The sequence below is a fragment of the Brassica rapa genome, chromosome A04 (genome assembly GCF_000309985.2).
Source record: "Brassica rapa cultivar Chiifu-401-42 chromosome A04, CAAS_Brap_v3.01, whole genome shotgun sequence".
Taxonomy (NCBI): domain Eukaryota; kingdom Viridiplantae; phylum Streptophyta; class Magnoliopsida; order Brassicales; family Brassicaceae; genus Brassica; species Brassica rapa.
In genome coordinates this window covers 21,153,267-21,177,722 of record NC_024798.2, presented here as the reverse complement: position 1 = coordinate 21,177,722, position 24,456 = coordinate 21,153,267, and the positions used below count along the sequence as shown (strand labels likewise).

General features: G+C 34.9%; 5 protein-coding genes across 9 annotated transcripts; 3 read left to right on the top strand and 2 right to left on the bottom strand.

Moving 5' to 3' along the window:
* Window positions 1-2,622: 2,622 nt before the first annotated feature.
* Window positions 2,623-4,184, bottom strand: WRKY12 (probable WRKY transcription factor 12). Its single transcript, NM_001301925.1, is given in 4 exon segments — window positions 2,623-2,785; window positions 3,290-3,460; window positions 3,745-3,830; window positions 3,951-4,184. Coding segments are annotated over 4 exon segments (654 nt in total).
* Window positions 4,185-7,399: 3,215 nt separating this feature from the next.
* LOC103866177 (F-box protein At5g65850) lies at window positions 7,400-7,861 on the top strand. The gene has a single exon (XM_009144054.1). It carries the CDS (start codon window positions 7,400-7,402, stop codon window positions 7,859-7,861), a length of 462 nt encoding a protein of 153 aa, XP_009142302.1.
* A 2,976-nt stretch (window positions 7,862-10,837) lies between these two features.
* LOC103866154 (ELMO domain-containing protein A) lies at window positions 10,838-13,482 on the top strand. 2 transcript variants are annotated; one of them, XM_009144033.2, is made up of 10 exons: window positions 10,838-11,071; window positions 11,180-11,320; window positions 11,547-11,653; window positions 11,771-11,839; window positions 12,040-12,155; window positions 12,235-12,289; window positions 12,411-12,531; window positions 12,642-12,689; window positions 12,787-12,881; window positions 13,008-13,482. In XM_009144033.2, exons 2-10 carry the CDS (start codon window positions 11,236-11,238, stop codon window positions 13,107-13,109), a joined length of 798 nt encoding a protein of 265 aa, XP_009142281.1. In that variant the 5' UTR covers window positions 10,838-11,071; window positions 11,180-11,235; the 3' UTR covers window positions 13,110-13,482. The 2 variants fall into 2 exon arrangements, with proteins under 2 accessions (XP_009142281.1, XP_009142280.1); XM_009144032.2 differs by having other exon boundaries at window positions 11,544-11,653.
* On the bottom strand, window positions 13,200-18,059 carry LOC103866157 (uclacyanin-2). Of its 4 annotated transcripts, XR_004457249.1 has the most exons (6): window positions 17,920-18,059; window positions 17,148-17,405; window positions 16,830-17,035; window positions 14,849-16,572; window positions 14,257-14,400; window positions 14,034-14,162 (listed from the first exon to the last, which is right to left on the bottom strand). XR_004457249.1 is itself a non-coding variant. In XM_033289654.1 (3 exons), the coding sequence occupies exons 2-3, from the start codon at window positions 14,408-14,410 to the stop codon at window positions 13,711-13,713; spliced, it is 606 nt and encodes a 201-aa protein (XP_033145545.1). In that variant the 5' UTR covers window positions 14,849-14,985; the 3' UTR covers window positions 13,200-13,710. The 4 variants fall into 4 exon arrangements, 2 of the variants coding, with proteins under 2 accessions (XP_033145545.1, XP_009142282.1); XR_004457250.1 differs by lacking the exon at window positions 14,034-14,162 and having other exon boundaries at window positions 14,291-14,400; window positions 15,872-16,572; XM_033289654.1 differs by lacking the exons at window positions 16,830-17,035; window positions 17,148-17,405; window positions 17,920-18,059 and having other exon boundaries at window positions 13,200-14,162; window positions 14,257-14,410; window positions 14,849-14,985.
* LOC103866158 (flavanone 3-dioxygenase 3) lies at window positions 15,756-19,689 on the top strand. The gene is made up of 3 exons (XM_009144035.3): window positions 15,756-16,064; window positions 16,331-16,578; window positions 16,732-19,689. The coding sequence occupies exons 1-3, from the start codon at window positions 15,813-15,815 to the stop codon at window positions 17,300-17,302; spliced, it is 1,071 nt and encodes a 356-aa protein (XP_009142283.1). The 5' UTR covers window positions 15,756-15,812; the 3' UTR covers window positions 17,303-19,689.
* The last annotated feature ends 4,767 nt before the right edge of the window (window positions 19,690-24,456 follow it).

The following is a 24,456-nucleotide window of genomic DNA, read 5'->3' as shown; positions in this document are numbered from 1 at the left end:
GAAATTTCACGTTAAAGAAAACGTTAAACGAAAAGATTTGATCTTTACAGGACGATATGTGTGACCATTGAGTGATTTGATCATTTGAATTGCTAGCTTACGTTCAAACTAATGCATTTTTTAGTTCGTTAGTAAATTAATCTTCCAAATAGCATTATAGACTTATAGTATAGTTCCTAGCTACATTCATGAACTACAAACTGAAGCAGACAAGATTTGATTAGTGTACACATGGTTTAGACGTATATTATGTGACCATTATTTTATGCTACTTGGTTTATCTTATAATGATGCGAGTACTGACCGTATAACTTGATTAGTACCTGAAATGACAAGAGAAACGATTAATTAAAACATGACAGGTAGGTTAGATGTTAACTGATTGAGATTGGAGTGATGAAAGAGTAAAGCATGTCTCGTTAGAAAAACTAAGAATAAAGATTTCTTTTTATACATACGTTGTATAATATGAATTGTAGAAATATAAATAATATTTGTATATAGTTTTCCGTAGCATTTTGGGGATCAACAACAACTGCGTAACGTGTCTCTCGCTTCTCGTATCTTTTTCGTAGCCACTTTCCATGTGCTCCTCCATGTGACCCTCCCCATCCATCAAAAACTCCTTTTCCTAGTTCATATACTAATAGTATATATAAAGGTGAGAAGATATATAGTTCATAATATTGCGCTTCAGAGAACATTTAATATATTGGTGTATAGTATAGGTATAGTCTTGTCCATGCATAATGTTTAGAATTATGTGAAGATCGGTGGACCACCTTAGTTGGTAGCCTATACAAATTTCTGAATGCGTGTGTAAACTGTAAGTTTATTCTCAGTGAAACCAATTCATTTTATTTGCCGTCAGCCTAGATTATTATGTATCCATTTCTTTTTTAGGTTGCATACGATATTGTTCTATAAATATCTTCAAAAAGATCGCGATGATTAAAATCATTCAGAAAAAAAAGTTAACCGGTGGTTGTGGTTAGTAGAGGGTGGAGGCTAAAAGACCAAAACGTCTAAAAACATCTTGTTGGCTTGCCCAAGATTGTGAGAATCTAATATTTAACCAATGTTTGGTGCCATGTCACGATCAAAAAAAAGAAAAACCTCATTTAAGCGTAAGACAATGTTATAGCATCTCCAAACTCACTCTATTTTTCGTTATAAAATAAAATTTAGAGTAAAAATGTTTTAATAGTATTCTATTTTTCACTTTATAATATAGTGAAAATAGGTTACTCCAAATATAGAGTAACTTTGTTTTTTTGTTTATTATTGGAACAAACTCAAACTCTTACTCTAATTTAGAGTAAAAAATAGAGTAAATCATCCGAAATGTTTTTAATCTTTTACTATAGCTCATCTCATTATTTCGTCGCTTCACCGTCATCTTTTGAGGGGATAATGGACCTAACATGGACCCTTTTGTGAGCATCCCACTGCCTTATCAAAAGCCCAGTTTCAAAGTAAATATTGTAAAACTGAGTCAAGTAAAAAATGAAGCAAATATTTACCATGTATAATAACTTGAGATGAAGACAAAACACAAAACAAATCTAGACAGATCATAATCTTTATTTTTGTCCCTCAAGGTTCCATGCATGATGCTTATGATGTTGCTATTGGTAGAGGGAATCAATACCCTATAATGCATTTTGGCTAAAATCCAAAATAAAGTAAAACTCTTTAGGGGTTTCTCGATCTTTACTTCAAAAAAGTTTATTATTCCGTGAAGAAAATTATGTCATAATGAAATAATAAGTGTTAACAAATTGTGTAATAAGAGGTGGACCAATAAATGTATAAAAAGTGACGGATGTGTCAGGGCACAAAAATAGGTGGCTTACTCAGTTTTTCACACTCCTCTTGTGTCAGGCACACATTATAAGCAGCGAGTCACATGCCCTGACTCAGTTTTAATGAGTTCACCGTTTGCTATTAGATTACATCTATAAATATAGTCAAGTAACAATCTCTATCTTTATAGTAAATCAAGTTTTCTTTCTTTAGCCTTCTTTTCAACAAGTTTTAAATGAGTAGAGTGTATAAAAGAGAAATGTTTGCAATAATAGAATTTGACTTGGTTCTCCATTACAACGGCCAAACTGCAGTTGCAATATCTTTCATGAACGAAGGTGATGATGACGATGATGTAGTATATGATTAAGCTCCCGCTGCATGAGTCTATCATCTATACTTATAACATCTTCATCATTAGGAAGACAGATGATTTCTTAACTAGCTAAATATAACCCTACTTAACATTATATGTGTGTAATATATTGACCATGAGCTAGTTTGTAGCTACGTTGGCTTGAGTGTTGTTACTAACTAATAAACTGATGCATGCACTCTTTTTATATACTTTGGCTCATTTAAATCTTCTACAGTCTATGCATTGGTAGTGTCATGATGAACCAAACTCAGAACTAATATCCACCAAGAGTGTATATATGTATATCATAAACGGAAAGTCAAGAATATAAAACATCTGATGATATATTCTTGAAACACACACATGCAATTTGACCCAAATAATAAACACGTGCAACATATCACACATCTATATGTGCATATATATATATTCTGTCTATATATATTCAGGGAGAGAGATTAAAAGGAAGAGAGACAATCGTGGTCCGGAGAGGTGGAGTCATCAGAGGGAATGTGGTTGTGACGACCTTCGTAAGTAGTAATCACCATTCTACAATCTTCCGACAGTCGCTCCACTCTCTTCTTCACCCTACAGTTGTTGTGTGTGCATCTGTAATAACTCCTGTATATATATAATTTTTTTTTCCATTTATTAGTACATAATAGTTGGATCCAGTAAACCATATGTGAGAAAAAAGAAAAAGAACTCAAGAAACAAACATGTGGAATTTAGTTGGAAAATGTGTAGACATTGCACAATAAAAGAGACAAAAACAGAAGCTATTGTTTGCATTCTTAATGATGACAGCCCTCGAGGGACGTACGATACATACTAAAATTGCAACATACGTAAGAAAAATAATCTAAATTTGTAGAAAATGTTTACATTATGTATAAGCAGTCATGTCTAGTACTTGAGCTAGCGTTTGGCAACAGTCTAAATAGAGAATATTATGATACATTCTAAGCTTTTACGAAACAACAGTCATCAATCAATGTGATTATATAATTATACGAGAATCATTATATATAACATATGTCATCAGAACTATTGGTAATGTTAATTTAGACTAATTAATAAGATCCATTAAACAAACATAAAATGGTGGTGTACTCAATGAATTACCTTGGGTGAAGGCTGTTCTTGACGACTTTCTGACCGTATTTTCGCCATTTGTATCCATCGTCAAGAACATCGACATCGCTTTTTGTCTGGAAACAGAATCTTGGCTCTCTTAGTTTCCTCCTTATCTTAACTTTGTTCTTCATCTCTCCACTGCCACTACTTGATCTCCACCTGCAAATGCAATCACTCTATAATGTATCAGAAACTTTAATATCTTAGGTTTAATATCTTATGTCATAAGGTTTTTATTTGTACATAAGTCTATCTTCGTTCTATGAGATCTCAAATAATCCATTACCAGTGTTTTGGCCACATCCAAAACACCCGAGAGAAAGAAAATCAATTTATTGGGAAAATTATGGTAACAATAATAACTTTCTTCATTAGCCATTAGTTTATGGCAAAAGGAGAAGAAAGGAGTGGATTCATCTTCAAACTTAAATCAGTTTAATTACCAATTAGAATGGACATCATTGTTGATTTCACCTCCAATATTCTCGTGATCATCATTGACCACCTTTGATCCCAAGGGTCCTCCAACCTACAAAACCCATATTAAACCCCTTCAGATTAAGATACAATCAATACTTAAAAACTATAAAAACAAGATAATCACATGCTATGCATAATACAAAGATAGATCCTATATATATAGCTACACCTGAAGATTATTCGAAAACCCTAGAGGTGCATGAGTAGTATTAGTAGTAGAAGAAGAGTTGTGAATGGGGAAAGAAGGAGAGGGGAGGGAAGAGGAAGAAGAAGAAGAGAAGAAAGTTAAGACGTTTGTCTCTTCAAATGGAACGAGGAAGTTCATATTTTCTTGGATCGTCGCCGACGATGTCACTTGTTGTAGATCGTAGTTATTGACCACTACTCTTCTTCCTCCTTCCATTTTATTAAATCTCAATCTCCCCTTTTGTTGACTAATGTGTATCAATTTTTAAATAGTGTATCAAACTAATTTTGTCTATACTTTTTTATTAATAATTAGATATAAATATTACTTTGATGCTTTATCCTCTCTTGCTTTCATATAGAGTGGTAGGGTTTCGTGTGTACGTCCCCGCACGTGTCAAAAACCCTCTAAACGAATCATTTGAAGCATTCCTGTAATTTTTCTTTTTGAACTGAACCGTTCGTGTCTTTAGCAGTCAACTTCATGTGAAGTGTCTATAAGTTCTATAATCATATCGCGAACAAAACAAAATTTTATTCGGCTATATTTACTAGAACATATATTAATATCTGAATTTATATCTTGGTTTTTTTCTGCACCGATTGTACAATAAGTTGATAATGATGTGTGGAATGTTATCTTAAATCCTTCAACTTAAACTGACAAATAGTTAACGACTTTACTTTCATTTATTTAAGCAAGTAACTTGCATCATTAACTGAACCTAATGCCCATAATGAGGCCAAAAAAGGGTTTGGACTTTGGTCTGATTCTGAAGCAACCTAAGGAATCAAAATTTTAAGATATTAGCTGAAGTAATATTTATCTTAATTTAATGGAGAAGTTTGGGACATTTTCATTTGGCATGACAATAATGAGAGAGAGAGAGAGAGAGAGAGAGAGAGAGAGAGAGAGAGAGAGAGAGAGAGAGAGAGAGAGAGAGAGAGAGAGAGAGAGAGAGAGAGAGAGAGAGAGAGAGAGAGAGAGAGAGAGAGAGAGAGAGAGAGAGAGAGAGAGAGAGAGAGAGAGAGAGAGAGAGAGAGTAATTGAGTGTGGTGGAGGTACATCAAAGCTTCCTCCATCGCAAGATGTTTCCTAAAGCTGATGATGGAAACGACACCCAAAAAAGTTACCTCTTCCTGAATCATGTCAAATCCACATTCATAAACTTGTTTTTTTTTGTTCAACATAAACTTGTTTATAAATTAATACCATTGATTTATCTTTCTTGACTTACTATGATGTCGCTCCTTTATCTTCAACAGAAGATCTTCTGTTGGTTTTAAAATGCATATACATTGTTCTAATCGTTAGATGTTAATTAATCGGGTTATAAGAAGTTTAAAACACTTTAATTGTTGAGCGGACAACAATCTTCTCCCATAATTATATAGTTCGACCCACTAGATTGAGTTGATTAAATAATTGATCCATTTAGCCAACCAAATGTTTCTAGTTTAATCATGTCTACCTATATATCTTATAAGTCAAAATTTAAAACATATGGCATATATTAAACATACAAATGCTATACTTTTGAATAGTATCGTGAAGTTGATAACTACACACAACAATAACAAAAACACCATAGGAAAAGAGCAGGGCAACTTCCTCCACAATAGCAACACAAAGCAACAATGACTAATAAAAAACATATAATATAACAGTTTTAACCTTCTTTATGACAATATCATAGAACATGATTAAAGTGGATTAATCAAAATTTTATATTTACTTTACTGGTCCAATATACTCCGCAATTAACTAGTAACTTAATGAGGAACACTTTCTTAAACAGCCATTAGAATTTAAAATACCATTGGTTTTATTCTTACCGACACCAAGATGGCCAAGTTAAGTTTCAAAAGCTAAGGAATTCATTTATTTAAAACCTTATTATGTTAAAATTATGTGTTTACGTTCCAACAGCTAATTCATATATTAAAAAAGAAGCTAATTCATATATTAGTTTAACCGCAAAAAAATGCACATATCGTCTAGCCTTTTAGTTATTTTCACAAAAAGAAATTACAACTTCTATATATAACAACACTTTCTCAATCTCATATGAAAACTGGAAACATAGTTATCGTATGTATATGCAAATAGAAATACTAGATAAGGAAGGATCAAAATACAAATGAAATGGAGAAACTAAAGATGAAAGACATCAATTAATTGTAAGGTCATAGGTTGAGTAAAGAGACAAAGAGGGGAATATTAAAGCTTATATTATATGATAGGGGATATGAATTCCATGCAACAATGATTACACGCTTCAATCAAATCCGTGTAAGGAATTTTCCAAATTTAATGATGGTGAGATTTCTTAAGGCATCTCTCTTTGTCTCTCTTGTAGGCGCCCACTTTGTCTCCCCCGGCCTCCATTTTCAGTCTTTGTTTTTCTACTTCTTTGAAATTCAAATGGAGATGGAAACCTCATATCTTTCCGATGGGCCTTTAGATATGTTATTACCCAACAATAAGTATACATTCACACGATCATCCACTCTTTCTATACAAGTTTGATCCCAATCCCCATTGTTATGATGTGTTATTCGATATTTTTTTCTAGATTCTAAGTCATATTAACTACAAAAAAGTAAACATTCATTACCACTTTTTTTTTTCCATTACCACTTTTAGATACTCACATAATATCAAAATAATTTTTTTTTGGTTGGTTAGGGGATTGGATTAAGAAGGGATCAAACGTGAATCAATTGCGGATTCAGGAATCTAATCTAAATAATTTTGATAGTTCCTCTTACTGTGGGATATAATTAGTGGATATCATAATACCTTTATAGTACCGTGGGATTAGTAGTAGGTTATGGATACTAAGGTTTCCATAATGCATAAATCAAAGGTTTTTGTTTCTGAAATGGTCCAAAATATGATCATATGGGCTTAATGACGCCACATTGATCAAAAAGACATTTTACGTCCATCTGTTTCCCAGCCCAGCCCATCCCTTACTATAATATCTCGGTAGATTTTGAAACCAATACTTGTATCTTCGAAAAACTCTTCGTCTTCGTCGCCGTCGTGCTCAAGCTTCACGAACTAGCTTTTGTGTTTGTGTTTAGTTTTGTAGAATATGAGTTGAGATAGTGAGAGTAGCTTGCTTTCACATATTGAAGTGACACTGAATCTGTGAGCAACAGCTAAGAGATGAGCAGGGCTAGTATTCATCTCTTGAAGTTTGTTTGCTTTTTTTTTTGTAGCTGAGGGTGTGACTTGGATCATCAGCTTGGTTAGGCCGAAGTCTTTCCTGTGTTTGTGCTCAGCAAAGAGATAGTGACACACATTCTACCTTTGATCTAATACTCAATTTTCTCCACTGTTTTATTTTATTTTATTTTAGAGTTTGAAATTGGAATTTTCTTGTTCACTACTGTAACGTATCAGGCACGGCTGACTCGTATTCTATGGTCGTTTGTTTTGATTTGAGGACTGAGAAGTTCAGCTGCGTGAAGTTCTCTGGAATCTCCAGTAAAGCAAAGCCTGCATCACAAACTCTTGTCAACTACAATGGCAAATTAGGTTTGCTCATGTCGGAAGATTTTTGCTGTGTTTATGGAGGAAGTAAAAGTTTTGAGCTGTGGGTTCTACGAGACGCTGCCAAACATGAATGGTCCACGCATATTTACGTGTTACCTCTTTTGTGGAAAGATATGGTTATAGAGACCATGTGTATTGATGGAATGGTTGGTACAAGTGAAATCGTACTTTCCGCGTGCAACCGAGACGTGCATTCCTATGTCATATACTACAATGTCGAGAGCAAGAGGATCACAAAAGTTGGAGTCCAAGGAATTGAAGCCTTTCAGGGTAAAGATGTCGACATCCGTCTCACTCTCAACTATGTTGAGAATGTGAAGCTTCTTTAAGCATTTCAAGTGAGGCAAGTGTATCGTTTTCGTTTTGTGTGTTGCCTTTTCTCTAGCGGTCGTTTTGGTTTGTATAGAGAAGAATATTGAGTTAAAGAGATGATCGAAAAGGGTACAAAATAAAGAAGTTGAAAGGAAGAGATTTAGATGATGATTCAGTTATTAAGAAGCTCGATCCAAACGGAGATGTTTATTATTGTCATCTAGCTCTTGGTCCAAACTAGTATAAGCTATAGCCTTTGATACTTTTCTCTTCATGTTACTTGTGTGTTGGTGATAATTTTGTGGGCTATTTTACAAGTGTAAGCTCATAATATTCAGTATCTCAGCCCAAAGTATGATCCAAGAAGGAGGTATGATAACTGATAGATATCAATATGTAGCATCTTATCTCTCTTTTTCTTTGGTTGGAACTCAAGTGGATTGGCTAGAAAGGTTACTGGTAATCGACGTCTTAGCCGACAAAGCTAATGGACCACGAGGAGTTTTTTAAATATATGTTTCTTTCTTATAGTATTTTTATAGCTCAAAAGGTCTAATAATGACTTTCCCAGTCTCACTTTTAAAACGATGTTTATACTTTTTGTGTGTTAAAGCTAATTCATATACATATGTGCATAGTGGTTATGAAAAATAAAAATTAAACTAAACGTGCATAATGGAGGAGTTCAAGACATTGAAAACCTAAACACTAAGACGAATTTTTCGGATTGATGGTTTAGTTTTCAGATAGTTCTTGAAGAAAAATATATGTTGGAAACTTGGAATGATGCATTGGCAGATGAAGCATGTGACCAGACAAAGGTCATTGGAAAGTAGGTTTTCTTTCTTTCTTTTCTTTTTGCGTAAAGCAAAAGTAAAGTTACAGAATTAAAACATTAAACTGGAAGATACATGACACGAGCTTAAAATATTCAGTTGACGACAGCGGATGAAACATACATGAAGGCCACAAACTAAGAGCCTTGACCAAATCATTATAAGGCAAAACCAGCTTGAAGAGTCAGAAGAAGATGTATATTCCAACTGGTGCAACGGTTGTACCCGTTCTGTCCATAGGTTACCAGTTTCATATTTTTTTATTGTTTCAAAAATATAGTGACGATAATATAAATATATTGGAACAAATAATAATAGTTGTATATTCCGTTGACAACCCATTTATTAGTTTCGTCTGTCACATGTTATATCACTAGATTTAGTCTTTAATTTCCACTTTTAGGTCTGAAATTAGTTTTTAAATATAATATATAGGTGACTAAATAACATGTGAACTATTTCTCAACTAATAACCCGCAGCAGTGGCACTGAGAAAATGGTTAAAAGTCATTGATGAGGGTTGAATTAACAATATATGTTCGAATATTTTCATGAGATTCTGAATTTCTGATAGAAGCCAGAAGGCAAAAAACCTTTCTAAAGGTAAGTGAGATATATATATATATAATTACCACCCCTTTTCTATATAAACTTGATAATGCCCATACATAGAAAAGCATGCAGCCATTACTTTGAGTTCAAGTAAAGGTGTAGAATTTCTTTTATGTTCTTGGTCCTTCACAAGCATGAAAGGATATGATATCGCTTTTTGTAGGTATACAATATTTTTATGTTCTTTGGGATCTATGAACATCTTTAACCAACCATAACTTCGTAATAACATTTGTAAATTCTGATTTCCACATGATTTGATCAGCTGAGTCCCGCTCCACCTAGTTTTATATTGCTAAGATCGACGCCGGATCTCACTTGTAAAAGTATCATCAAAATATATTTATTGTGTATAAAATATGTTTGCAACCGAACTAGACCTATTGAATACACATATTTATTTAGGTGGATAGAGAAAACAATGTCGTGAAGAAGAGTGAATGATGGTGTTGGACAGTCTTGATAAGTTGATAGCGTTACATTGACTAAGATTACACGCACCACAAAGCTTTATAAATATATATAGAAGGCAACATCAATAACATCTATGTTAAAAAAACATCAATAACTTCTGAATATTTTTTCTGTTGAGTATAACATCTTCTCTCCAAGTACTTATTTAGATTTAAAAGATCTCCTTGTAGTTGTAGACATGTCACATGTTCATGATTGATGTATAAATCTGGTGGACCAAAAAAACAAACAGAGTAATTACACAAAGGTCGACTTTAGTTAAACTTCATCCATCAAAACATATGGCCCATGCATGCCTCTTGCATTTGTCGCTGTGATGGCATTTCCACTATTTTGATTTTAAATTCCGAAAATACATGATTTTATAAAAAAATATGTATACATGATTTTAAATTAAATTTTGCAGTATTAGAAATTTGTTGCAACAACATCAACACATTTGTTCAACAAGAACTATGTATTATTTAAGTTGACCACACAAGAAAATCTGCTAGAAAAATATTTTTTTTTAGTAACTTTGTGTACAATCATCAATCACATTTCATCTTGTGTAATGTAATAATTCTTTTACCCAGAGTTCGAAAATCCAGTTAAGTTCTTTATACAAAGATTATGTAATTGGTAAAAGAAAACTGCCAACAATTACAGTCAAAAAAAGAAAATTAAACCAAGTAATATTGGTAGCCGTAGACTTGGGATACAGCTTAAACTCGTTTATCTTAAGTTTGAGTCTTAACAAAAAGAAAGTTGTTGCTACTTGCTACTTAGATAATCCGCAATAATAGAAAATTTGATTATCACTTTGCATTAGTCAGAAGACATATCAAATTCGGATCAATTCTCTTGAGACTGACTGCATATTAACAAATTTACTAAAATAAAAGAGAAGAAAGTCGTTGACGTTTGACTTTGGGTGGGTGCATTAACCAATGCGGCGTGACCACGAGCCAGCCGTGTGACGAGACTGATTTTGAAGCTGATGGCGACTGGAGTACACGCGCGGGGCCCTCCAGCCTAACTGCCACCTGTTCCCCAGCCCAGCCCAGCCCATTGCTTACTATAAATATCTCCTTTTTTTTTATTTTTATTTCTCCCCCGAAAATTTATTCTCTCTTTCTTCCTTCCGTTTGATTACGCCGTCCGATTAGCTCTCAACCGCCGATAAACTCATCACTCAATAGATCTTGAAACCATTACTCGCTTTCTTGCTTCCTCCTCGTGCTCAAGATTCTCTCTCTCCCTCTCTCGTTTCCTTGACGATTCTAGAACTTTGATTCGATTAATTTGATTCCTCCTTCTCGAACGGTGATTCAAAACCTTCTTTTCTCTGATTCGCATTGCGTTATGTGTATTTGATCATGCTCCGATTCCACGATTGCTGATTCTGTTCTGCGTTTTGATGATTGTTCGCAGGATGATGATACACGAGGTGGAGATTGCGAGGTAGAATCGAAAGGAGAGTTAAGGATATGGATGATAGAGAAGGCTCGTTCGTTGCCGTTAGGCGTATTTCTCAGGGTCTCGAACGTGGAAGCGTTTACAATTCCTCATCTGGTAAAGCGTTTCGTAGAGATGAACGCGTCTTAGTAGTTACGGATGAGAGTAGTTATGCGCTTATTATATGCCTAATTTTTCGTCTAATACAGTTTAGTAGAGTAGTAAATGCATTATTAAACCTTAGTATTAGATGTGTATTAGAGATTTAGAGTAAGCTAAGAGATGAGCAGCTAGTATATTCATCTGTTGTTGAAGTTTTATTTGTTTTTTTTGTTTATAGCTGAGGGTGTGCCTGGATCAGCAGCTTGGTTAGGCCGAGGTCTTTCCTGTGTTTGTGCTCAGCGAAGAGATAGCGATACTAACTCCACCTTTGATCTTACACCTGCTCAGGTTTACTCATTTTTTCTCCACTTTGTATTTTTGTTGCTCATTATATTGAAATACTGTTAAGTGTTTTTGTGTGTCCAAGTTGCTAATAGCTTCTACACTGTTGTTGGAAACTTGCAGGAGGAAAGCTTGCAGAGTTTGCAGAACCGTATTGATGTAGCTTATGACAGTACAATACCTCTGCATCAGGTACAGCTTTACCTGAGGGTTCTTAAGCTGTTAGAATTTCTCATATAAAGACAGTGGACTTGAACCATCAATTGGATATGGGAGAACACTTCAATGTTTTCCGTCACTGTGTTTCCTATTGCATAGTTGTATCATAAGTTCAGATGTAATAGCTTTGATGATAACTATTTTTTTTTTTTTGCTTCTTCTAACCCTCTTAGGAAGCTCTGAGGGATCTGTGGAAACTTGCCTTTCCTGAAGAAGAGCTTCATGGATTGATATCTGAGCAGTGGAAAGAGATGGGTTGGCAGGGCAAAGATCCGTCTACTGATTTTAGGTGCAACACTGACTTTCCTTGTCACTTTTGTTGACACTTATATTTCTTCCTCTTTGACTTACGGTGCTGCATCTTTCAGGGGTGGTGGCTTCATATCTCTTGAAAATTTGCTGTACTTCGCCAGAAACTTTCAGGTAGAATATTATTTTTTAAGTATTTATGTGTACCATAACATATAATATTTTCTCCATATGATGGGCTAATTTCACAGCTTCCTCACTTAGTTTTATAACGCTGCGTGTCTATATGCTGCAGAAATCCTTCCAGGACCTTTTGAGGAAGCAGGTTGGGGATAGGTCCGTATGGGAATACCCTTTTGCTGTTGCTGGTATCAACCTAACATTCATGCTCATTCAGATGCTTGACCTTGAAGCAGGTATATGGCACTTACCTACGGTGATTGGGATAAACACTATTTGCATGAGTACCGTTTTGAGGATAATCAGCGGTTCACTAACAATTATAATCCTTTGAAAATATTTACAGTAAAACCACGAACAGTTGTTGGGGGAACTTTTCTGAAGTTCCTTTCTGGTAAGTTTCGGTTCCACTTCATCAAATTGAAATGCCTTGATTGCACACATGGTGTTTTAACTGGAATTTTTGGGTGGTTGCGTTTGCCTTTGAGCAGAGAACGAGTCTGCCTTTGACCTTCTATATTGCATTGCATTCAAGCTAATGGATCAGCAATGGCTTTCAATGCGTGCCTCATACATGGAGTTCAACGTAAGTAGCCACTTCTCTGACCACCCATCCCATATAGTATCGGTGACAGAAAGTGTAAAAGTTAAAAATAGAGACGTTGTGTTTGGTCATGTCATGTAATTGTTGAATGTTTGGATATGGACACAGACGGTGATGAAATCAACGAGGAGACAGCTGGAGAGAGAGCTGATGCTGGAAGACATAATGCATCTTGAGGACTTGCCTTCCTACGCCCTCCTCTCTCAATAGCCTTTTAAGAGTTTTCTAACCTCAACACTCCCGCTTTAATAACACAAAAGGTTGCTCGCTGCTGCCTCTTCTTTGATCTTTTTCTTCTACTGTTTGTTGGTTGGCTATATGAAACAGCTCTAAAACTGAGTTGTTGTGGTTATATTAAAACAAGGAAGAGGGAGATAGAGAAGGAGGTTGTGGGATAAAATCTCAATTTGGTTGTGGGTTTGGAAAGTGAGTTTGTAACAACGTTTGAGGGTTTTTAGTTACTGGGTGTTGATTGATCTTTGATTGGGTAATGTTGTGTGTGGGGGATATCAAATCAGTTGGCCTAAACTTCTTCATATATTTGGTGTGTTAGCCGGTTGGCTTATCAAAAGTTGCTTAGATATGAGCTTTGATTGTTTTATGTAGTGTTTATCTATCAACCATGCATCTTTTAAAACGAAGTTTGCTAAAAAAATACAACGAGTAAACAGATGGTAACATTAATTTTGTGATGATAGTTACACACTTCACGGCATAAATAAATGAGGATATATGGTATATAATCCTTAGAAAACGAGACGAAGTGGCTCACACACTGATTCCGTTTCAAGCAAAAGCACCCACTAGTGAATTATGCATACATGCAAGCCAACACCAGTGAGATCCCGACCACCACGCAGCTCATTAGTCCCCTAGATGCACCACTTGATGGCGGTGGAGGCGGAAGCGTTGGGGGCGGCGGCGTGGTTGACCCTGAATCAGCTTCGTGTATTCCATCAGCCCGCGGCAAGTCTGTGGTGTCAGGAGACGGCGACGGAGGGGTGGGAGGAAAAGAGACAGGAAATGAAGACGGTGTCGGAGGCGTGGCTGGAGAGGAGGCGGAGGCAATGACCGTAACGGCAAGCTTCATGCCGTTGATGCAGTGGCCAGGTGTTGGACAGATGAAATACCTTGTTCCTACAGTCTTGAGTTCGATTTTGGTGTCCCCGTCGGAGTGATTCTCGGTGGATGCGGAGCTATCACAGTCATCGTATCCGGCTTTGTTAGTCACATCCACCGAGTGCGAAGGACCGTACTTGAACTCTGTTTCAAACCATAATCAATTCAAAGATCACATCAGCCAACCTCAAAGAAGCGTGTTTGTTTCCGTGTGCAGTAAGTTATCAACAAAATTTACCTATAATGTCACCAACTCTGAAAGTGTTTCCGGTAAGCCAAACTGTGTAGTCCACACCACTGGTCCATCCATTAACGTCTCCGACCGTGTATGTCACAGCGACCGCTGCTGGGACGATGGACATGATCACTAGGAGAACAGTGGCTGCAGCCATCTTGGACAAACCATTCATTGCCATGTTTTGGTTTGAACTTCGAGAGATATGTTAATGTAAGTATATAAATATTTAACAAGAGGCGTGCGAACGACTAGTGAGAAATTAAGCTTTAGGGAATGTGTAAAAGGTCGCCTCTTGCTAATTATTTGGGTTAGTTAATGTCCCTATAGGACATTCTTAAATAGGGATCAGATTTCATTGCTAATGCCTTCTGCTTTGTGTTTTGCACATCTTTTATCATGTGTTATATAGACTGAAGTTGTGATTGACTAAGGACATGAATGTGATCATATACAAGGTTATAATTTCTAATTTTCTAATCATTATTTAGTGACAGGAGAATCTCCACAAAAAATCAATGCTACCATGGCCGTGGCAGGAGAACTCCACATAAAGTTTTAATCATTTTTTGTGTAAGTAAAAACCTGTATTTACCTTACGTTCTAAAGATGATTAGGAGACAACCATGCATGACGTACTCCTATGAATGACACATAACTTGGATTATGAGCGGCTCTTAACGGCACATAACTAGGCTTTTCTAGCCGACTTAAAAGAATAAACTGCGTAAGCACTTAATAGAGTTTTGAATCAAGTGAGAGGAATGCTGTCACTACTCTCTCTCTCTCTCTCTCCTCCAACGCTACAGGAACTCAACTTACGTATGTTTTAGCTACTTTCTTCGACCTGAGGAAAAACCAACTCATAGATCTTGTACAGATACATTTCGGCATGCATGTACCTAAAACCTTAGTTTAGTTACCTATATATCAATCTAATATTATACTACATGATGTAGTCTACATCATCCTTATTTAGTCTTGGTCCATGTATCTCGACCGATATTCACCCTCATCAATGACGTCAACACACACACCCACACACACACACACACATCTTAAAAATAGAAACCAAAATATCCCAAACATTTATGAAAGGCGGTAAATTCAGTGAAGACATACCACATGCAAAACGAATTGTCAAGCTGGTCATGCAAAGAAAAACCGGTTATTGTGTGCCTATACTCCACCATATGACTCATATGTATTAAACAAATTTTTTTTTAAAAAAAGCAAAAAGATGCAATCTAAGTCGTCATATTATAGATACATATCTCTACATGCAATTTACTTTTAAATTGACATCCAGAATTTGACATCTCTCACTTCATTTAATGTAGAGATGATGAGAGAAGCAGCAGGTGGGTTTCCAAAATCGTAAGCAAATGAGGAAAAAGAAAAGAATAAAATGTTACTTTCAGTGGATAATTAAATATAATTATCTTCTAGAAGATTTTAACCGTATAAAATACATGTATAAATAGACGCTATGCATGTTGCATACTCTTTAGTAAGTCAGAGTAATAACATCATTCTTTTTTACTCTAAGCAAACTGAACATGGAGGAAACAATAAAGAGTTTGCTTGATGATTCTTTTGAAAGTGCAATGACACTTACCAATTCAGGTGTGCCTCAAGTGCCTGACCGTTACGTTCTTCCGCCATCGCAAAGGCCAGCTCTTGGTTCAAGCTTAGGTACCAGAGAGATAACACTTCCTATCATTGATCTCTCTCTTTTACACGAACCTTTGCTTAGGTCCAGCGTTATCCAAGAGATCAACATGGCCTGCAAGGAATTTGGTTTCTTTCAGGTAATTGTTACATGTAAATAAGTTATATATGCGTTATCACAAATTCAGCAAGTTTGATGTTCTTACACGTTATATGACTTAGAAAGACGGTTGTTGTCTTCTTGCATGTATGTCATGAACAAAGTCCTTAATCATGAAAGATAGAAAAGAAAAGACAAAATCTTCAATCTAAGTCTTAAATGAGAAAACCAATTGCATGCATGCATGTTTTTCTTACTTATTCTTACACAAAAAAGATATAAGCCCTAACTTTTATTTCTCTACAGGTTATAAACCATGGGATACCACCATCAGTGGTTAGAGATGCCTTAGATGCAGCAACACAGTTCTTTGACTTACCTGTGGAAGATAAGATGCTTCTAGTGTCTGCAGATGTTCATCAGCCAGTAAGATATGGCACAAGCCTCAACCATTCAACAGACAGAGTTCATTATTGGAGAGATTTCATTAAACATTACTCTTATCCTCTATCAAAGTGGATTGATATGTGGCCATCAAATCCTCCATGCTACAAGTAAGTAGAAACTTATCTATATAACTCCAACATCACTATCTCAATATGTATGAAAAACATAGCGTTTTGGAAAGAATTGTAAAAAATAGACCGGATCAGCCGATATGAGATAAAAAAAAAATCTAAGTGAAAACTGATTGTACTTTTTTCTAGGGATAAGGTAGGCAAGTATGCAGAGGCAACGCATGTGCTACATAAGCAATTAATAGAAGCTATCTCAGAAAGCCTAGGACTAGAGAAAGATTACTTACAAGAACAAACTGAAGAAGGCTCACAAGTCATGGCAGTGAACTGTTACCCAGCATGTCCTGAACCTGAAATCACCTTGGGAATGCCACCACACTCGGACTTCGGCTCGCTGACCATCTTACTTCAAAGTAGCCAGGGACTCCAGATAATGGACTCCAACAAAAACTGGATCAGTGTGCCGTATATTGAAGGAGCTTTGATAGTTCAGCTGGGAGATCAAGTAGAAGTGATGAGCAATGGCATATACAAGAGTGTGATCCATCGTGTAACAGTGAACAAAGACTACAAGCGGCTATCATTTGCAAGTCTTCATAGTCTACCTCTGCACAAGAGGATAAGTCCAGCACCTGAGCTCGTTGGAAACAATGCACCAGCCTATGGGGAGTTTAGTTTCAACGATTTTCTTGACTACATCTCAAGCAATGACTGTGTACAGCAAAGATTTATTGATACACTTAAGAAGAGCAACTCCTGAAGACGATGGCACCAAACAGCAGAATTCAAGAAGGAAATGTTCATTGCTCATCTTTTGAATCAAGCTTAGTTCACATGAATCTTGTAGTCCTTAAGGTGCATCCCTGTTGTATCTCCAAATTATCACATAATTAACATACCAAGTACATTTTTATGCACGTAAACATATGATCCGTTGTTTATTGTATCACATAAGAAATCATAATCAATGTCATAATCAAATATTTCTTCTCCTCTAAAAGAAAATGAAGCTAATGTTTTGGAAAATACTGAAACTTAAATGATCAATTACTTTCTAATGATCTGAAAATACATATATATGTGGTAAGAGTATCTCTATTTCTTGCTGCTATATACGGTCAGAAGCACAAGCAGTCCATAAAAGTTGAGCCAAGATTAGGATCAAAGGTTTTCAAATTTTTGATTCATGTCATGTACGCAGAGGCTTCTACGAAACATGACAAACACTTATTCAATTAACTCAACTTTTCTATCAAATTTCAAAGTATTTGGGATAACACAGGAATCAAGTTGTTATATGAGCAATTTTCAACAAAAAAATATATCGAAATTCTCAGTATATAGGAGAAAAGCAGATCGCACGAGATCGATACTTACATGAAATCTACAAAGATGGATTCATGCCAAAGCAGAGCAACTAATTAACGTTGCGAGTTTGAGCTATCTAACTACGGTCTCCGCCTCTCGATTCCGACGGCGATTTCTGTGGTTTTTCTCTCTTGTACCGTTTGTTTTTCTATTTTTCAATATTATCTAATCACTTTGTCTTTTTATATTTATTTACCATTACTATATTAATTTTTAACCATTTGTAAATTTTAGACGAAATAGCAGTCGTATCGTAACCGTAAATTCATTTTGTCGAAAAAACTTAAATTACATTGACCAAAATTTTAATTTACAATATTGTATGGAAGGTAGAATTTACAACGTCATTGTCAAACAGGATACTGTGAAAATATTTATATATATATCGTCGACGGAAATCATGAGTTTCAATAAGAGATATTCGTACAGGATTTCTTTTTGTCAACGCGAAATTTTCTTAATATACAGATTTTGATGTTAGCATTGTCATGTACCTCGATATGTATATCGCAAATGTCATGCATCTTTTACTATTCTTTTGTCCGTTCACAAAGACGTTCACAAATGTGATGTATTGATACGCGTCGACTTTGTGTTATTGTAAAAATTAAAATGTATTAACAAATTTCATAAAATACCAATAGGCAAATAATTCAAAATATCTAAAACTTTTACACAGAATCAATAAATAAATATATCTCAAAAGTAACAGCTTAGGTACTTAAAAGTCGTAAAAATATGGCAAAAATTCACAAAAGCCTATTATGAATATGAATTACAGATGAAATGATGAAGAATGTTTAAGAGTTACACTTTATAACTTTCATATCAAATATCAATCTGAATTTTATAGACATTAAAATTAATATGAAATTTGTTACAATCAACATAAGACTCCTGGTTTTATATTTTTTTCTCAAACTCATATATATACTCACATTTTCTCCCTAAATTCGAGTACATGTAAAATTATTTTGAATATTTTTAACTTCATTTAAAATTCAAGTACACGTAACAGTTTTTACTAAGCATAAAAATACAATTTGAAAATAGTTATAAAATTATTTGGAATATTTTTAACTTCATTTAAAAATTCAAGTACACATAACAGTTTTTACTAATTAAGCATGAAAATACAATTTGAAAATAGTTATGTATTACATATACAATTGAATAATTCTCTTAAACTTGTCTATTTACGTGGAGATAATCAAACGATATAACTAATTATATATACTTTACTGAATGCTTGTATACATTTAATTTATAAATGTTAGTATATAAGAATAGTATTGTACTCATTAAATTAAACAAACACTACTGTATTAACTGGGTATTCCGGTAAAATATATATTAATGGCTGTGATGCATAGATTGCATTCTTCATTATTCATAGGTAGAATTTATAATTTCTCAATGATGAAGAAAATCAACACATGTACAGATTTTCGTTGAAAACGAATTCTATTAATTACAGCAAAATATATACAAAATGTAACATTTCTCCTCAAAAATGTGAAGCTTGATGTTTTCAAAAGAAGTTAATACTAGCTTCCATGAAATCCATATAATATATAAATAAGAAATAAACTTCGCAAAAAGGTCATGACTTAAACTGCAAATGCCAATACCATTTTTCAGTGAGAAAAATAAAGTTTTGCCAAAAACAAGGCAAAACAGAAGATGAAATATAAATAGCATAGAAGTTCAAACATAATTTAGATCTCTCTTTCTATTTAACTAAAAGAAGATCAATGATAAAATGTGATAAACAAAATATAAATAGCATAGAAGATTTATACATAATGTTGGCTTACCTTATTCTCAATAAGCTCTGATCACTTGGTCTATCAAATATGTAAATTGCATGAAAATGCAACTTTATTAACTCACTCAACGTGTAGTAACAAAAACTTCCAAACAAAAAATTAGCTGCATGCATGTTAAATTTCATCCTCACAATCAGTTTTCCGGCGTATACTATAAAAATATTAGCCGATTGATAAACTAATTGCAGGATGATGAGGAAAAGAGAAAATTACAATCTCAAGTTCTAAATTATGAAAAAGGTTTAAAACCCATCATAAAATCCTTGCATTTTAATTTACACTCCGTCTTAAAAAACAAAAATTATTCCATAAAAATCATGGATAGAACAGAAAATCATATAGACGTACGTAAGACAAAAGATCGTATAAAAGTAAAAGAGAAAGAAACTTAAAAAGGAATGAAGTTTGTTGAAGCGAACATGCGAAATCTCCAGCTCGGACTTGAATGTATATATGCATCTGAGCATGAGCAATGTCTAAGTACGTACCGACATGCAAAAATATATATAGAGTCCTGATCATTACTTAACAAGATATATAAGCGTAAGGAAAACAGCAGGCGTGCATGAATCTATATCTGTTTCAACGGTGTAAAGTACACAAGTTGTCCGAAATCTGCTCATATTATATAATTAACATCATATATACAAATATAAATCATGAATGCGGCTTGGCACTTATATGCGTCATCCAACCAGTAGAGCTGATACTTTTTAGAATGAAGGTCAAACAAAATATTTAAAGATATTTATTCCATTTGCATATGGTTTATATTTTATTTTTTTTGACAAAAGGGCTTTTTGCATATGTTTTATATATTACAGGCCACTTGACCATTTGTAATTATTTAATTGGATACTTGCATGGTATATTACATGGTTTCTACACACGAAACTGGACAAGAAATTTTGCAACTTTCGCTTTTATTCATTTATTTTATAAATGAATAAACTCGAATAAAGAATTTGATTGGAAAATATCATCGGAAATTTTTCAATCGTTTATCTATTTCGGAATACTGTATGTGTATAAATATTTGGAGTTTGTATCAGTTTATGAACCAAAACATTTAGAATTCAGTTTAGTATTAAGACTCATCCTAACGGCTGAACTAGTTTTCTTTTAACACAGAAACGGCTCAACTAGTTATTATTACTTTTTTGAACTTTACGGCTGAACTAGTTACGTGAAGAAGAGTAGATATTAGTTTACGTCGCATATTATATTGTCAATGCATACAAAGAAACTATCAAGACGGTTCAGAGGGGAGACGTAACTGACAGCAACTTTTTTGTCGTTTTGTAGACAGAACTCAAGGATGCAAAAAGTAAGTATTTAATGTCTTTGACACCATATAGATTCTATTTATTTTGCTTTGTTTGGGAATATTTCCAAAACAGGAAGACTCATGGCAGTTTTGAGAAAACCATTGTCCATGTCAATATTATATGGAAATATTTACTTTACCTGATAAAAAAGTCAAGTTGATATCGCACTTTTTCCGATTGACGGACAGAGAAGAGTACGATCAAAGAATTTAACGCCATTTTTTTTGTAATCGAAAGAATTTAACGCCGATTCCAGCTTAAGTCTCTGAAATACATAGAAATCTATGCTTTCTGCCACTAAAAACATTGTATAATAGCCAAAATCACTGAAATCATAGTATAAAGACTTGAATTCTTCCAAAAAAGTACACTCAGGATCAAAGTTCCAAAATACTATCTTTTGACTAAAACTACTAAGCGCAAAGACAATTTCTTTTATATATAACTGGAAATTCATGGCGAATTCTATACTAAATCTTCAAAATATGTGAAAGTTGGAATGATTTGAACCCTGATTTAAATGACCAATAATTAAAACAGCAAAATTCTCAATAACTTAAAAAAAAATATTTTTGTCGTGAATTTTAGCATATACAGTACTGTGATAATATTAGACGAGCGGTGCAAATATGCATATTTAAATAGTAGTTTATACTTTTTAAGTCATAAGCTACGACCAGAAGTCTCTCGTTAGCACATATTAATATTATTAATCTAGTTGCGCCATGCATCCACCGCTTCTTCTATTTTTGAGCTTTCACCACCACTTTTAAAATTCTTTTAAGGTTGCAAATTCTCAAAGATTTATATATAAACACAAATACCTTGTGCTGGTTTCATACATGTATACGAAATAGCCAGCTATTATAACTTATGAGTGTCATGACCTTATATATATATATATTCTGTTCGGATTAGAAAAATTAAACTCTGCGGACTGGGCCCAAAATTTAAAAGCAAAAACGAATCTCTGTATAAATTCTAATGGACTCAGTAGAGTCGGAGTATTTCATTTGGATCAGAATAATATATTTGGATCAAAATTGTTTGGCTTAAGATGATTTTTTTTTGATCCATTTTTACATAAATCTATCTAACTATCTTGTGGGACTCTTACGGAGTCGTAGGAGGTTGTGTATTGGACCAGCCTTTATGTTTGACATCGTTCATATTCAAAAACCCGACAACACTGTCCATAAAACAGTTTCTCGGTCATCTCGTAACAGCCAAAAACGCCACAATTTTCATGGTTACTTGTTAAAGAAGCATCTAGGTTACATTTAGGGTTATCACCAATTAGACTTCGGCAACCAAAACATCTTCCCTTTACCGGCAAGAAACAAGAAGATGAACACACATGTTTAGTATCTTACAATATATTCACTCGTACATATTTTTTATTAATCTTAATAATGTTAATATCTATATATCTTTTTCTTCACTAATCTGAATAATTGTTTATAAATTGCTTTATCCAAAACTTAAAACCTGAATTCATGATGTAGGATTATTAATAAAAAGTTAAAAACTCAATCAAACCACTGAATTGAGAATTTTCCACTATACAATTACAAACCAAATTACATAGCCATCTTTATCCATGATACTGTAGCTTTTATATATTCCTCTTGGGCTTTGTGTTTTCAAACGAATGGTATTTCCATATAATTAAGAAAATACTCTGATTTTTATATTCCTCAACAGAATGGTATTTCGAAATACTCCGAAAACATAAATACAATTTGAAATAAATTAACAGAGGGGAAAAATAATGAATAAACCAAGTCATTCTCTTAGGGTATTTTTTTTTGCCCAGCTCGTGAAGATGTCAACAATTAGTAGTGGGAGAGTTGAAGAGAAGGTTTGTGACGACATGATCAGTGCTTTACCCGAAGACTTGCTTATATACGGTTCTGAATACTGCAGCACTAAAAAGCTTTGACATCACTGACTATTCAGGAGACTCTTGGTCTATAGAGAATATGCCTTGTCTCGAGGCTGCACGTATCAATGTTGATGAGTGATGACTATTTCCCTAATATTATCAACTTCGTAACATCTCTGTAACGCCCCGACCCGCCCACGGCTAATGGACCACCCACGCCCGTTCTCTCGGCCCGTGGGCCCCATACCATCTGACGGTCGGTCCGTTAATTTTCTAAAGGCTCGAAATCATTGTTTACTGACCCTGCAATCACCACCCGACCTTTTCCCATGCTTTGGTCTCACTCGCACGCTATCGCAAATCACTTCCCGATAGGTCACCCATCCTTCCACTACTCCAGCCCAAGCACGCTTAACTCTGGAGTTCTTTCAGGATGTGTTCCGGAAAAGGTAAGTCAACTTTGGTGACATAGGTAGCCAAATCAATTCTCTTAAGCCTTTCTATATATCACAACTCGGGATGTTACAATTTACCCCCTCTCAAAGAACGCAACGTCCTCGTTGCGGCCCACGCAGGTCTCACGACGCCTCTCAGGTCAGAACTGAGATGGCTAACCAGCTCTGATACCATTTGTAACGCCCCGACCCGCCCACGGCTAATGGGCCACCCACGCCCGCTCTCTCGGCCCGTGGGCCCCATCCCGTCTGACGGTCGGTCCGTTAATTTTCCAAAGGCTCGAAATCATTGTTTACTGACCCTGCAATCACCACCCGACCTTTTTCCATGCTTTGGCCTCGCTCGCACGCTATCGCGAATCACTTCCCGATAGGTCACCCATCCTTCCACTACTCCAGCCCAAGCACGCTTAACTCTGGAGTTCTTTCAGGATGTGTTCCGGAAAAAGTAAGTCAATTTTGGTGACATAGGTTGCCAAATCAATTCTCTTAAGTCTTTCTATATATCACAACTCGGAATGTTACAATCTATTTCCTCAGTCTTGTCTCTTGAGCTTTGTTTGAACACCGATCAAATGGTAACTGTCTCTCTCTTTTTCGTTCCTTGGTTATCAACATATATATATATGTTGCATCTACATATTAATTATGCTGTTTTATTCACCATCGCAGATCATGTATTGTAGCACCATCAAATTCTCTCGGCTTACAAAGTGTAAGATACTTCCGTGTGACTCTGACTGGATGGATTCACTTGTTCCTTTGCTTCAAAATACTCCGAAACTCAAGTTTCTCACAGTTGATTATGTACGTATACCCTCTTCACCTGACCTTAGTTAACCAAAAAGCTACCCTAAGTTTTTTTTTTAAATGGCAAATTTAGAATTTTCTTAATTTGATAAAATATAGTTTGAATACGAAGTCGGACTTAGCTATGAATGGTAGAGGATAAATGTTTTTAATGTAAATATATATATTGTTACAAGCGTAGTATTGTTGCTTCTCAGAGATCAACCCCCTATTGCCTCTGCTTTATGGAGCACAATGAG